Source organism: Spermophilus citellus (assembly GCF_964194105.1).
Source record: "Spermophilus citellus genome assembly, chromosome: 3".
Classification (NCBI taxonomy): Eukaryota; Metazoa; Chordata; class Mammalia; order Rodentia; family Sciuridae; genus Spermophilus; species Spermophilus citellus.
Genome location: NC_138184.1, coordinates 36,354,159 through 36,370,816, shown reverse-complemented (window position 1 = coordinate 36,370,816; position 16,658 = coordinate 36,354,159). Strand labels below are relative to the sequence as shown.

General features: G+C 37.4%; 1 protein-coding gene across 1 annotated transcript; it reads left to right on the top strand.

Annotated features, from left to right (window-relative positions):
- The first annotated feature begins 1,505 nt into the window (after positions 1 to 1,505).
- OXSM (3-oxoacyl-ACP synthase, mitochondrial) lies at positions 1,506 to 8,025 on the top strand. The gene is made up of 3 exons (XM_081287236.1): positions 1,506 to 1,932; positions 2,727 to 3,725; positions 5,556 to 8,025. Exons 2-3 carry the CDS (start codon positions 2,758 to 2,760, stop codon positions 5,956 to 5,958), a joined length of 1,371 nt encoding a protein of 456 aa, XP_081143362.1. The 5' UTR covers positions 1,506 to 1,932; positions 2,727 to 2,757; the 3' UTR covers positions 5,959 to 8,025.
- The last annotated feature ends 8,633 nt before the right edge of the window (positions 8,026 to 16,658 follow it).

Below are 16,658 nucleotides of genomic sequence, written 5' to 3'. Positions count from 1 at the left end.
AAACTTAAGTTATATTTGTAAAGACAGTTTTGAATCAGAATATAAAGAATTTAAGGCAAACCTAAGAAATCTTTACAGGAACCTATGATAAGTGGAGCCAATTTGAAGATTTGGATAAAAAAAAAGACACTATGGCATTGCAGCAATATGATATTCTAGAAAACAGAGCCACTAGAATGTCAGAAAATGTCCCACTCCTTTCCAAATGAAAGTAAAAGTGGTCAGAGGTAGAAATTAAAATGATGGGCTTTTTACTTTTCTATAAATTTTTAATTGATTTGTCATTTCTTGTCCAAGATGATTTTTGTGTACTAAAAAGAAAAATATAACGGCATATTAAAACTGTGTTTCATGAGTTTTGCTTCAAAGAAAACATTGAGAGTCTTTTTACATTATTTAAAAGTAGGGTACAGCAATGAAAAAAGAGAATGTAGCTCTCACCCATCAAACTTTATCATATAACTACATGTGTTTTAGTTTTACTCATGTGTTTAAGAGCTCTATTTTCACTGAATAAGGGTCTTACTAAGAACTGACTGCTTAGGCATGATCAGGGATTTCTCCAGGTCAAACTAGGCTTCCCTAAACTATTTTTAGATAAAGTAAATTTCCACTCATTTAAATCCAGGTCTAACTAAGAAAAAGATAAGCTTGGCCCAAACTATTTTCTAGGGGTGGGAAAGAAAGGAAAGTACTCCACTTGGAAACAATGGCTTCAAGAGCTATTACCCAGAAAGAAACATAAATATGACTAGAAGGTTCAGAAACACATTCTATGGTCAGCTCTTTATCAAAAGATCAACAATAAAACATCTGAAACAGCAAATATCAATAAAGGTAAATGAATATCACCTTGCTCACTTTTTATATTTTCAGGTTACATTTTCTCTTTACAGATACATAGCCAGGCCTGAGCAAATAGTTTATAAATTTTTCCAACACTTAGAAATAAATGTCTCTATTCATCTCTATTCTTGTTTCCATTCCTGTCAGACATTGGATATAGTATAGTGAGCATCGCCTAGTTAGGGAAACAATTATTACAAAAGCATTATTTGTTTACTGTAAAAACAGCCAGGGTTCAGTGGCAACACCTGTAATCCCAGCGGTGCAGGGGAGGTTGAGCAGGAGGAGGTGGTCAAAGCCAGCCTCAGCAAAAGTGAGGCACTAAGCAACTCAGTAAGACCCTGTCGCTAAATAAAATACAAAATAGGGCTGGAGATGTGGCTCAGTGGCTGAGTGCCCCTGAGTTCATTCCCCGGAACCAAAAAAAAAAAAAAAAAAAAAAAAAAAAAGTAGAAAGTCTTAAGAAAAAATAAGGAAAACAACATAATCATTGTACATCCTTGCAGACCTTTAAAAACTATTTTTTAAAAACGGATATGCTGCATACTGTTCTGTAACTCGCATTTAACAGTTTCAACATCTTTGCACATTAATATTCACCTATAGAATTATTTTTAATGGCTTCATAGCATTTGGATGTGCTGCAAATTGCACAACTAATTTCCTGATGTTGGCATTTTGGTCAGTTCTACTTTTCTGTTACAAATAACTTGGAGGCTACAGTAATTTCCTTTCTTAGGATTTCTGTAGACAACATGAGACTACAAGGGCATTATCATTGAAAAAAAAAAAAAAGTTTCTTTATGACGGGCGAAAAGGCTATCTTTCGCATTATGCGCAGGTCTTCGGGCGTATCCCAGAGGTTCTAGAAAGAGTCTTTCCACGCACGCGTTCAAGGGCCCAGCCACCTCCGACCGCCCGGTATCACCTAAGGTGACGCGGCGCAAGGTCAACGGACTCAGTGCGCTCCGACGTGACGCACGTGAGCGAGCGCGTACGAACGTACGTGCGTGTATGCACGCGCATGCTCACGCGAGAGTCAGCGCGGCGGAAGGGCCGTTCGGTCGCCGAAAGCCCTTTAAACAGGTATCAACTGCCAGTTACCCGTGGGTTTCAGTCCCTTCGTTCCCAAATCGTGTCGGGGTTGAATTTCCAAAGGGAAGTCCGAGGACCCGCGGCTTAATTTATTTTCGTGCAGCCATGTTTTCTTCATAGTGTTTGCAGGGAATGGCCACGCCTCTTTAATCCCCGCCCCTGGCCTTCGTAGTTCTTCGGAAGTGATTGGCTGATCCTATTTTCCTCTTGCTGAGGAGAGGTTTAGAAAGGTGGAGGGACTTGTCGGTCCTCCCGGCATAAGCCTAGCCCTAAAGTCGATTCTCAACCTCAGTGCCTAGATGCTCAATCTAGGACTCCTGGTTCTGGGTGGCCTTTCGAAACTCTTTTTATCCCTAGGTATTGAGGATTGATAAAGCCCACTTACCCGCCTCCAAGGGCCCTGAAATGTTTTTGTTCCCTTTAAGCCAGAAATACTATTTAGAGTCCGTTTTTAGCAATCTTGAACAAATCGCTTTCTGCAGCCTGTATCAGTTTAGGAGTGGCTTCACATTTTTCATTGTACAATTCTATTTTATTAAAGAAATAAATCATTAATTCGTTTGACTTCGAATGCCTGAAGGTGCTTACAATCTAAAGCACTGCAGTACTCAAGGGAATTAAGTCCAAGCTGATGAATAGATTAAAATGATGTTACATTATTTTCTCTGTGCTTATTAGAAGCTTACATCAAGTATTAAAAAAAAAAAAAAACAACTTCTGCATTATTAAACTCTTCAGCTCTTTAAACAATGAATACTTCCTGACTGTGTTGTGGTCTGTTACAGGAATGTGTTTCTGATCATCTGAATCTCAACCATGTTGTCAAACTCCTTACATTTCCTAAAAATTACAAGCAGTCGTTTTCTATCTTCAAGATTATGCCAACAATTAATAAATGAAAGGAGGTTTTTTGGAACTGTGCCAACATCCAGAAGAGTTGTCATTACAGGAATTGGTTTAGTGACTCCCCTTGGTGTTGGAACTCAGTTGGTATGGGATCGTCTTCTCCGAGGAGAAAGTGGAATTGTTTCACTGCTTGGTGAAGAATATAAGAATATTCCTTGTAGTGTTGCTGCTTATGTGCCAAGAGGTTTTGATGAAGGTCAGTTTAATGAACAAAACTTTGTGTCCAAATCAGATATTAAGTCCATGTCTTCTCCCACTATCATGGCCATTGGGGCAGCAGAGTTAGCCATGAAAGATTCTGGCTGGCATCCTCAGTCAGAAGCTGATCAGGTGGCTACTGGTGTTGCAATTGGCATGGGAATGGTTCCTCTGGAAGTTGTTTCTGAAACTGCTTTGATGTTTCAGACAAAAGGTTATAATAAAGTCAGCCCATTCTTTGTCCCTAGGATTCTGATTAATATGGCAGCAGGCCAGGTCAGCATTCGACATAATCTCAAGGGCCCCAATCATGCAGTATCAACAGCCTGTACCACAGGAGCTCATGCTGTGGGAGACTCTTTTAGATTTATAGCCCACGGTGATGCTGATGTGATGGTGGCTGGAGGTACAGATTCTTGTATTAGTCCTTTATCTCTTGCTGGGTTTTCCAGAGCCCGGGCTCTGAGCACAAACTCAGATCCTAAGTTAGCATGTCGACCATTTCATCCAAAGAGAGATGGTTTCGTAATGGGAGAAGGTGCAGCTGTGCTGGTGCTGGAAGAATATGAGCATGCTGTTCAAAGAAGAGCCCGGATCTATGCAGAAGTTTTGGGCTATGGACTCTCAGGTGATGCTGGTCACATAACTGCCCCTGATCCTGAAGGAGAAGGTGCATTAAGGTAAAGACCCAGTGTTCAAAATAATTTTTTCACATAAGACACTTTATTATAGTCTCAAATTAGAGAAAATTATATCTGGTCTTGATGCACAGTATCTTTATTGTTTTTCTATTCTGGACTTAAAAGTATTTTTGAATTCTTGAAGTATTTGAAGACATGATTGAATCTCCTTACATAAATTGGATTTTAGTCAATGAAGTTGTGAAGACCCTGTGTGTTTTGCCAGTTTTCCATGCCTCAGTTTGTGCTTAATAACTATTAGTATGCTCTCTCCTATAATCCTTTGTTCTTCCATTAGACTAGGACAGTAAAATGAACCCTTCTAGATGTATTTGGTTGCTTTAGGTTGAGTTCTGTTCTTTTCAGGTCAGTGCTTCTCAGCCTTTTTATCACTCAGGAATCTTACTAAATGCTGATTTGGACTCAGCAGATCTAGGTAGTACTTTAGATTCTTTATTTTAAACTAACTCCTGGATTACAGTGATGCTACTGGCCTAAAGGCCACATTTTGAAAATTGAGTTAATTGTGGTAGAGGATAAGTAATGAATTAAGGTTTTAAAAAGTCTTTGATAATGAATTAGCTAATAATTTAGCTTTTTTCAAACATAAGTTTTACCTAGTTAAATTAGCTAGGATTTAGCAAACTTTTTCTGTGAAGGGACAAATAATAGATATTTTTGGTATTGTGGGCCATAGAGTTTCTTTTGTAACTGTTTGTGAAAGCATCCTCAGACAGTAGTACCTAAGTGAATGGGTGTGAATGTGTTCTAATGAAAGCACAGTTTTTACAAAAGCAGGTATCCGAACAGAGCCATAGTTTACTGCCTGCTATATAGTTATCTGTAGGAGAATCCTTTTAGCACACTTAAAATTATACCCTGAACTGTCTGTTAATAAATAGAAATTGCAGCTCAGTGATCAGGAACTAAAAAAAGTGTTGACATCCAGAAGATTTTAAAAGGTTCTTTCAGAGAATTTTAAAAAAAATTTTTAGATTTACTTTTTGGCTTCACAATTATTTATTTAGGATTCTTATATCCTAAATAAAGAGGATTTTGAGAGTTTATTCAAAGCACTGAAGTAGTAGTAGATATGCTAAGTTTTATATTTAAATGTGAAAAAAAATTTAAAAGTTTTATTGTTTTTTTTTTTGGTTTTTTTTTTTTTTTTTGGCAGTGCTGGACATCAAACTAGGGCCTTGCACATGCTAGGCAATTGCTCTGCCATTGAGCTACATCCCTAGTTCTAAAACAGATCTTTCTCCATATTTTAAATCTCCACCTTGCCCCTTCCCATAAAAAAAAATTCTAATAATTGTTTTAGTGTTGCATCAACATGTTTTTTTCCTGAGGAAAAATGCCAGTTCAAATACATGGAATTATATTTTATTTGCGATTGTACAGTCCATGAGTTAGTGTGTTTAATGTGTGGTGTTGAAAGAATCTTAAGGTGCTCATGTGACTCGTTATTCCCAAAGAGATGGCATTCTAACTCACATGATAATGAAAGGTGGTGTTCATCCAGTGTACTCTGATACTTATATTTCTTTCACATAAACCATTTAGGTAAACAGTCTGTCAGCAAGTGCAGTGACATACACCTGTAATTCCAATGACTTGGAAGGCTGAGGCAGGAGGTTTGCAAGTTCAAGGCCAGCCTTAGCAAGGTAGCAAGACCCTGTCTCAAAATAAAAAATAAAAAGGGCTGACAATGTAGTTCAGTGGTAGAATACCCTTGGTTCAATCACCAGTACCAGAAAAATAAAACAATAACAAAATAACTATTAAAATTAACTTAGTTTTGATAAGTTTAATTTCCTTTCTTATTAGATGTATGACTGCTGCTATAAAAGATGCAGGGGTTCAACCTGAAGACATATCCTATGTCAACGCACATGCTACTTCCACACCATTGGGAGATGCTGCTGAAAACAAAGCCATCAAACATCTCTTTAAAGACCATGCATATGCCCTTGCAGTTTCCTCAACCAAGGGAGCCACAGGACATCTTCTGGGAGCTGCAGGGGCAGTTGAAGCAGCTTTTACTGCATTAGCTTGTTATTATCAAAAACTACCACCTACTTTAAATCTGGATTGCACAGAACCAGAATTTGATCTGAATTATGTTCCGCTAAAGGCACAGGAATGGAAAACTGATAAACGATGTATTGGACTCACCAATTCTTTTGGTTTTGGGGGTACTAATGCAACACTTTGTATTGCTGGTATATAGTAATTTTTAATTAAACATTTTTTAAATGTGGAAATAATATATCCATGCATATGTTTCTGTATCAAAATCCAGGTACCCTTTATCTCTGTTAGGGTTGCTTAACCTTAACTATTGATATTTGGTGTAGGATAGTTCTTTATTGGGGAAAAAGGACCTGTCCTGTGCATCGTATGATGTTTTACAGCTTCCTGGTCTCTTCCTAGTAAATTACAGTAACAATTCCTTCCCTAATTTGACAACCAGAAATCTCTAAACATTGCCAGATGTTTTCTGGGGACAAAATAACCCACATCTGAAAACTGCTGATCCATAATTTCCTAATACTCTAGTTCAAACAGCTTTCTGACATTTCATCTTCTGTTCCTTTCAGAGACATTTAAAAAATGTCTAGGCAGGGTTGCTGCATGGTACAACTCCAGGTGCACCATCCACATATAGTATATTGAAAGGAATACCAATATATATCTGGAAGTATGCATCATTGATCAACCTTTTTTTGAGTATAGCTAAATCTATTTACCTTTTGCCTATGTAGGTCTGTTCATATCATCCACACTTAATTCAGTAAATTAGTGGAATTTCCCTAAACTCCTAAGCTATCAATTCTCTAAAAGAAGAAAGTGAAATTGGTTTGGTATTTCGTATTCTTTTTGTATTTAATCTGGTACCCAGTGATTAATGGAGATAAGGATATTTGGAGTAGAAATTGTTAGTGCCTTAGACAATATCCCCTCAGCCCATCTTTAACCTCATTGCAGCTGTAATAGTATCCTGGGTTCTCCCAGCTTCCTGCCGCAAGTGCTGGTAGTCCCTTTTTTGCCTTGGGGATTTCTGTAAAGCCAAAGGATCAGGATCTCATTCATCCCCAGAAGACTGGGGGACAAGTACCCCAGAGACAACACTCAACCAATGAAGGATGACAGTTGGTGGGTGAGTGCTTCAGTCTCCTTTCTGAGGGATAGCTATGTTTCTCTATAGTTCCTCAGAGGGATCCCCAATGAAATGGGGGCCCACAGCATTAACCAACGCAGTAACACTGGTATTTTTCCTCCTAATGCCTCATTCCTGATTTATAATACTATTCCTAGGAGTCATCTTCCAAACAAACCACGTTTTCTTAGGCTCTGCTTTCTGAGTAACTCAAAATTAAGGACATTTTTGTTGTAATGGGAATTTATATATCAACAGAATTGAGTGGAAAGAGGATAAAGGGAATATGTGTATTTCTGCAGAAATAAATAGAGTTTCCCACATCTTAATAGGCTGGCTATATTTCCTACCCACTGACTGTGACTACAGTACTTTATTCCCATATATCTAGCATTCCATTTATGTACTCATAACTATAATCATTTTTAATACATGATAAAATGTGTTTGAGATTTACTGGATGCTAGCATAGACTGATGTTTTACTGGTCACCAGTGATAAAGGAATGGGTCAGGAAGCTGTGTACATACGTGGGTAAAGGTTTCAGGTTAAAGGGGAAGATGCAGAAGGAAAGATGTTCCAGCTAAGGGAAATTCAGTGTGGAATGGTCTAGAAGTTAGAACATTTGTTCTGAACATAAATATTGAGATTGGGGGATTAAGAGATAATCCTAGAGGATCTGGTGTAGGTCAGGTCACACAGAACCTTACAAATGTTAAGGCAGTAAGAATCCTGTAACTAGTTTTATGGTTCTGTTTCTGTGACTGAACCCTGACTGATAAATATGAAGAAGAATGGGGAATATTGGGAGTAACACAATCACCTTTTGTTTAAGAAACATCACTTTGACTATGCAGTGAAGAACAGACTGCAGGGGGAAGCATGTTTCCCATAGGAGAATAGAGTCAGAAGGGTTTTGCGAAATCTAGGTAAGGAAAGATGGTGGTCTGGATGAAACAGGATATTTTGACCCAAGTTTCTTCCAAAGTTGAAAATCTCGTCTGTGTTGTTAAATCAATTTTATTATGGCATCATTTGTATACAATAAAATACACTCATTTTAAATGTATAGTTCAGTGAATTTTGAGAACTATATGCCTACACATTTGACTATCACTTCAGTGAAAATAAAGAACGTTTTCATCACCCCAAAATACTTGTGTCCCTTTTCAGTTAGTGTCTCCCTAATGCTACATCATCTCTGAAGATCATTCTGTCTAAAATTTACCTTTTCTCGAATTTCATGTAAAGGGAGATATACAAAAATTAATCTTGCATCTAGCCTCTTCCACAGTGTTTCTGAGGTTCATGCATATTATTGAGTTTATCAGCAATTAATTCCTCTTATTGCTGAATTTTTTAATTCAATTCATATAGATGGTCAAGACTTTTAAATTATTTTCTATATCTCATTGTTATTTTTTAAACAAGTATGTATTCTCTTTTGAATTTAAGAAAGGCAAGAGACAGGAGGGGTGGTATGTGCCTGTAATCACCACAACTCAGGAGGCTGAAGCAGGAGGATCGAGAGTTCAAAGCCAGCCTTGGCAACTAAGTGAGACCCTAAGCAATAGCAAGACTCTGTCTTACAAAAAAAAAAAAAAAGTATTAAAAAGGGTGGGGCGGGGGGAGGGGTGCTTGGGTTGTGGCTCAATGATAGAGCGCTTGCCTAGCACAGTGAGGCCCTGGGTTGGATCCTCAGCACTACGTAAAAATAAATAATTAAAGATATTACACAGAAAAAAGGGCTGGGGATGTGGCTCAGCAGTCGAGCACCCCTGGGTTCAATCCCTGGTACACACACCAAAAAAATAAAAAATAAAAAAAGGAATTTTTAAATTCTCTAGGACAGGGGGCTGGGGATGTAGAGCTCAGTGGTATAGTGATTGCCTAGCATGCTCAAGGCTGTAGGTGTGAACCCCAGCACTGTTAAAAAAAAAAAAAAAAACACAAAAATACAGAACCAAGAGTGAAGATGGCAGATTAGAGGAAGGGTGTTCATCGCAGCAGTACCTCAGCACCAGCCCTACAAACCAGGAACAGTGCTCCTCAACAAGGTAGGTAACTAAGGGAACTCACTGAAACTTACTACTGGACTGTAAAAGAAACCACAGAAAGGGGGCTGGGGATGTGGCTCAAGCGGTAGCACACTGGCCTGGCATGCGTGCGGCCCAGGTTCGATCCTCTGCACCACATACAAACAAAGATGTTGTGTCCGCCAAGAACTAAAAAAATAAATATTAAAAAATTCTCACACTCTTAAAAAAAAAAAAAGAAAGAAAGAAACCACAGAGAAACATTAAGTTTGACCATAATATAAGAAATAATACGTGAGGAAACACACCAACTTGGGTGCTAGCAGCAGTAGCAGTGGCTGAGTGGTAGGAAACACAGGCAAGCAAAGAAGACAACTTGGTTTTCAGAGAAAGAAAAAAGAAGAATTTGGCTTTGAGGGAAAACCTGTGGATTAGATGGTAAGTCTGGTCCAAATGGACACAATCTATGGGGAAAACTGTTCAGTTATCCCACCCACCCAAAACCATTCACCCCAGTGGCCAATAGTTCTGCAGGAAGCAGGATCCCTGGTGCGGGAATCACCTGTAAGCTCTACACAACAGAAAGCAGAGACGGGATCAGGAACTCATAAAGAAAGTTGCCAGCAGTCACCTATCATGACCCCCAGAATGTTCCTGAATCAGAATGACTGAAATAGGCACAAAGAAAATTGTACCTGGCCCATACAAGCTCTGGGTACAAAGAGGGGAAAACTCCATTTGTTGCTGGTGCCCCATAGAGTTATTGGGAAGATGTCTAGGTTAGCCATAGAGGAGCATCTGAACTCCAGGGTGGATACTGGGTGATTTATATTCATAGAGATGAAAGTGAAGCCTGTAGAGGTTTAGTTCCTACGTCCTAACAGTGAATTTTACCAGAGGCTTTAGACATCCAGATGTCCTGCAGAGACTAGCATCTCCCCAGCATCAGGGCCATGGACCAACTCTCAAATATACACAGATTTCCAAAGTTCTGCTGTGGCAATTCTGTCAAGACTGAACTCCAACTAATGAACTTCCAATTAAGAACTTTGCACTCATCCCCCACTACAGGAATACATAATTTGTCAGTATGCCCCAGACTATCCCACCCTAAACTGGTAGATAAGAAGCTGAGATCTCCTCTGATCAGCTTTTCCTCCTAGCCACAACACCTGGCAATTAGGTGAGGAGCACAAAGATATTGGTCTTTAAAAACCCCCAGCCTTTGACCCCAGGGTTACAAAGCCAAAAATAAATAAATATAAAGAATGAAAATTTATGCCTGCCAACCATTATGACAACTTCAGTAAATAAGCCCTTTATTTCTCATTAATGTTTTTCTTATTTTCTTCTTTTATGTTCCCCAATTTTTGATATATTGTATTTTTTTGCTTTTCTATTTAAAATATTTTAACTTTTTAAATTTTTTCACATCTAATTATTTTTAAATTTTTTTTTGCATTTTGCAAGATTGTGTGTGTGTGTGTGTGTGTGTGTGTGTGTGTGTGTGTGTATGTGTCTCATGATGTGGATAAGTTAAACAATATGTATTCACATAATTTTACTTTCACTTTAATTGCATTCCTCTGCATCTGTTTACTATGTAGTCTTGGTTTGACAGGTGGAGTATAATTACATGGGTTTGAGTTGTTTTGATCTTATATTTGCTTGTTTGTTTACACCTTGAACAAATCTTATTTCTCCAATCACTTCCTCCACTAATAGTAAAATTTTCCTTTTCCCTTTTCCTCTTTCAGTTATTACTTTTTGTTAATCTTTATTCCTTCTCATTTACAACCCAAATCTGCTACCTATCTTCTGCCTCTCTGTTCACTTTTTAAAAAATGAATTTAAACTCTCTCTTGCCTTTGTACCCTATTTTCTCTTCATGTAAGAAACTATAATTCCACTAATTAATAGAATTATATATTACATAATTTCTACCTCATTCATGTTGTGATTTTTAATATTATTTTGGGTATCAGAAATTGAACTCCGGGACACTTGACCACTGAACGACATCCCCAGCCCTAGTTCATATTTTATTTAGAGATAGAACATTTTGATATGAAAGAAGATCTAAGGAATGAATTAAGAAAGAAAATATAGGAGATGAAAGACCATTTCAATAAAGAAACAGAGAAAAGAAACCAGAACTCCTGAAAATGAAAGACACAATGAGTCAAATTAAAACTTCACTTGAAAGCATCACCAACAGATTAAATAATGTAGAAAATAGGACTTCATAAACCTCGAAGTCTGGGTATATGAACTTGAATACTCATTAAGCAATAAAGGGAAACAAAAGAACCATGATTAGCATATACAAGAACTCTGGGGCAGCATCAAGAGAACAAAACTCAGATTCAGGGCTGGAGATGTGGCTCAAGCGATAGCACACTTGCCTGGCATGAGTGCGGTGCTGGGTTAAATTCCTCAGCACCACATACAAATAAAAATGTTGTGTCTGCCAAAAACTAAAAAATAAATCTTAAAATTCTCTCTCTCTTTAAAAAAAAAAAGCTCAGATTCATAGAAAACTCCCTATATCAAAAGTGAGATAGACATAAACATATGGAAAGTATACAGGACATCAATTAGACAGGCTCAGAACAGAAATTTGACAAGACACATCATCATCAAAATGCCTAACAGAGAAACTAAGGAAAAAATATTAAAAGCTTTAATAGTTACCTTGATTCTGTAATTTTTATGAGCATTATAGTTATTCCTGCTAATTGGTTCATTTTGACAAAATCATGCATGCATGGAATTTGATTTCCATACCTGTTCACCCCACTTTCCCTCAAGAAATGAAACTGAAACAACAATTAAAGCCTTTCCATAAGAAAACTCAGGACCTGATAGATTCTCAGCCATGTTCTACCAGATACTTAAAGAAGAACTAACACTAATATTTCACAAATTATTCCATAAAATTGAAAGGAAGGGAACACTCCCAAATATATTCTATGAAGCCAGTATAACCCTGATACCAAAACTGGACAAAAACGTATCAAGGAAAGAAAACTACAGACCAATATCTCTGATGAGCATACATGCAAAAATCCTTAGTAAAATATTAGCAAGCTATATTCAAAAACACACAAAGAAGATGATACACCATGATCAAGTGGGTTTCATCATAGGGATGCAAGCTTGGTCCAACATATGCAAATCAATAAATGTAAATCACCACTTAAATTGAATTCAGGGCAAGAATTATATGATCATCTCACTAGAAGCAGAAAAGGCCTTTGATAAAATTCAGCACCTATTCATTTAAAAAATGCTGGAGAAGCTAGGGATGGAAGGAACTTATCTCAATGTCATAAAAGCTAGTACGATAAACCCAAAGCCAACACCATACTAGATAAAGAAATTTTTTTTTTTTAAAGAGAGAGTGAGGGGGGGGGGTGGGGAGAGAGAGAGAGAGAGAGAGAGAGAGAGAGAGAGAGAGAGAGAAAATTTTTTTTTAATATTTATTTTTTAGTTCTCAGCGGACACAACATCTTTGTTGGTATGTGGTGCTGAGGATCGAACCCGGGTCGCACGCATGCCAGGCGAGCACGCTACCGCTTGAGCCACATCCCCAGCCCCAAGATGAAGAAATTTTAAAAGCGTTTCCTTTAAATTTACGAATAAGACAAGGCTGTTCACTCTCACTACTTCTATTCAATAGTTCTCAAAACTCTAGCCAGAGCAATGAGGCAAGAGAAGGAAATTAAAGGGATACAAATAGGAAAATAAGAAGTCAAACTGTTTGCCAATGACATGATCCTATATGTAGAAGATCAGAAAAACCTCACCAGAAGACTTCCAGATAGATGAATTAAGAAAAGCAGCAGGTTATGAGATCAACTCTTTTCTAGCCTCCAACAATGATTCTTCTAAGAAATTAGGAAAATCATTCCTTTCACAATACCCTAAAAAAGAATACTCGAGAATTAATCTAACTAAAGAGGTGAAAGATCTCTACAATGAAAATTATAGAACACTGAAGGAAGAGATTGAGATGACTTTAGAAGATGAAAAAAACTTCCCATATTCTTGGGTAGGAAGAATCAATATTGTCAAAATGGCCATACTACCAAAAGCAATACACAGATTTAATTAAATCTCCATCAGAATACCAATGACATTCTTCACAGAACTAGGGGGAAAAAACAGTCCTTAAATTCATTTGGAAAAATAAGAAACCCAGAATGGCCAAAGCCATCTTGAGAAAGAAGAGTGATGCAGGATCACAATACCTGATCTCAAATTATATTACAGAGATATAGTAACAAAAATAGCATGGTATTGGCATCAAAATAGCCATGAAGACCAGTGGAATAGAGTCGAAGACCCAGTGACAACCCCATACACTTCAAGATATCTGATGCGTGACAAAGATGCCAAAAATATATGTTATAGAAAAAAAAAGCCTTTTTAACAAATGATCCTGGAAAAACTGGATATCCATATGTGTAGAAGAATGAAATTAGATTCTTATCACTCATCCTATACAAAAGTCAAATGTAAAAGGATCAAAGACTTAGAAAGTAGAACAGAAACCTTGCAACTGCTAGAAGAAAACATAGAGTCAATACTTCATCATATAAGTGCAGGCACCAACTTCCTTAAAGAATCCAAAAGCTCAAGAAATAAAACCAAGAATCATTAAGTGGGATGCCATCATATTAAAAAGCTTCTTCACATGAAAGGAAACAAGAGGATGAAGAGAGAGCCTGCAGAGTGAGAGAAAATCTTTGCCATCCATTCTTCTGACAGGGGAATTAACATCCAAAATGTATATAAAGTATTCAAAAAACTTAACACCAAAAAATAAAATAACCCAATCAATAAATGGTCAAAAGAACTAAACAGACATTTCTCAAAGAAAAAAAAAAAGAAATAAACAAATGGCCAATAAATAAATGAAAAAATGTTCAACATCTCTAGCAATCAGGGAAATACAAATCAAAGCTACACTAAGATTTCATTTCCAATGAAAATGGCAATTATCAAGAACACAAATAATAATAAATGCTGGTGAGGATGTCCGTGGGGAGTATACTCATACATTGTTGGTAGCATTGCAAATTAATGCAACCACTCTGGAGAGTAGCTCGGAGGTTCCTCAGAAGATGTAGGAATGGAAACACCATATGACTCAGGTATTCTACTTATGGTATTTATCCAAAGAAACTAAAATCAGCCTACTATAGTGATACAGTCACTTCAATATTTATAGCAGCACAATTTCTAATAGCTAAATTATGGAATCATGCCAGATGTCCATTAGTAGACGAATGGATCAAGAAAACATGATATATATGTGCAATATATATATATATATATATATATATATATATATATATATTCTGTATATTTTTGTAATATATATATATATAATATATATTTTTGTAATATATATTACAAAAATATAGGGAATATCACTGGAGTATATTGGGAGCAAGAATGGAAGGATAAAGGGGAGGAAATATGAAACGAATTTAACAAAATTATGTTATAAGCATATATAAATATACCACAGGGAATTTTATCTTTGTGTATATGTAAAAAGTATCAATCAAAAATAAATAGATAAAGGAATGAAAGGCAGATAAATAGAGTAGAGGGAGGAGAAGGGGGAAAGTGGGGAGAACAGGTATGGAAATCAACTTCCATAAATGCATGACTTTGTCAAAATGTACCCAATTAGCAGGAATAACTATAATGCTCTTATAAAAATTATAAAATCAAAATGGATATTAAAGCAAAGAGTTCTTCCCCTGAAAATAGGAAATTTGCAAGGATTTCACAGGATTCACATACACAAACATTTATACAATTTATTGTGATTTACTACAAGTATTGGTAGAAATTTGAGACTTTCTTGTGGGGGTCTAGCACCAAGAGTGTATGATTAGTTTCGAATCCAAATAGCCCACCCCTTACGTGGATATTTACATTTAAAGAAGAAAAAGAATGTAAGAAAATAAAAATGACAATATAATTAGCTCTTACATTAGTTCAGGTCCTTTGGGAAGCTGACAGAATTTTCTTTCCAATAAATTTATTAGGATAAGATGCATGTAGGATAAAGGAGGAGCTAGCCGAATGCAGAGAGCCCTTCTGACTATGATAAAATTCTGACACCTGTGAATGATACAGGAATGAAAGAATTAGACAGACAGGGTCTCAGATTGAAGTGCCATTCTAAGAATGTTTTGGCCAGGCTTTGGGGAGTTGATCCAAAATATTTCATTAAAGGAGTTCTACATTAGGCATAGGTATGTTCTACTACCCACACTGTGCTTGGCCACTGGTTGGGAGTTGCACAGGCACAACTGGAGATCTGTATATTTTTCATGTCCATGGTAAGCCACCCTCTGCACTACAGATATCTATTTCTTCAAGTAGACTTGATGAGGCAGCTACTTTGTGGTTCCTGTGGGCCTCTCTTTCTAAGAGAAAATTTAGAAAATGGAAATTCCTAAGGCAAACAATAGCCTGTGTTGTTGCAGTTGGTTCCAGGTCTACAATTGGTACTTATCTTCTCCTGAATCCATAATTCATTCTCAACCTCAGATATCATCTTGGCAGGCCTTGATGGCTTCCCTGGTCGTGTGACCCAGGCTTTCATTCTTGTGGAATATGAGACCTTGGTAATCAAACTACATCATTTTCAGACAGTGGTTGCTGCCTGTCTCTGTTGTAGAGCACTGCAATCTGGAGGTAAGGAAATACCAGGAGGTACCCAAAGACCTCCTGGATTCCATGTGTATTCTCTCTGTCTTAACTGTGTGAATACAATATTCCCTTTTCCAGCTGATTAGGGTCAAATATCATAGCCTAGTATGTTGACTTTCTGGTTCCTGGGCACCAGGAATCCAAAGTGTTCTAATGGCATATAGCGTGTTGTTCAGTGTCATACCTGCTGTGTCCCCTGGCAAGAGTGTGTACCCTTTGCAAGACAGGACTTCAAACGCTGCGGAGTCCAGAGTTGCAAAGGTCCAAAGCACAAAATTCCTGATTGGGTCATTAGGAGTGATGGTAAATGGGGCCACTCCTCTTTCTCAACATCCTTGATTTTTGAACCCATGTATTTTTACTGGAGACTTAGCCCCATGCAGAGGTCTTTGATTTATGAATGTGCTATATCCTGAAGATGGCATCATGTCCACTTGGAATGTTGCATCTGAGCTGGTGATTCATGTGTAGCTTCAGAAGGCTTTTCTAGCTTCTTTGGGACTGGTTGCTTCTAGATGGTGCAATATATGATACAACCCATGGATCCCATGGGCTGATACAACCCTACTCCCATGGGCTATTCCTTTTGTTGTGCAATAGTCTCCTCTGTCAGATGCTATGTTATAAGGGATTCCATGTCTGTGAATTAGGTTTCCCATAGGCCTGAAGATAGTGGTACTGGTTGAGACTCTGTGGGAAAGAAAGGCAAACCCATACCTGAAATAGGTTATATAACTGTGAGGATGAAACTTTCGTACTTCCTCTGGAGTAGAATGGACATTGAGAGGCATCAGAAGCTAGATCCATCTTGATATGTGAGACTCTATATTGTTGGACTCATGTGTAGCCTCCATTTCTACCATTTTTCTTTGTCAGATGCAAGTTTTATGTAATCTTTGTGCAAATTTGGGGACAAAGCCTGGTTCATGTCAGTTGTCAGTCATTTTATCACTTTGATTGTTCAGTCCCTCTACTGTGATAAATGCCTTCTTAAGA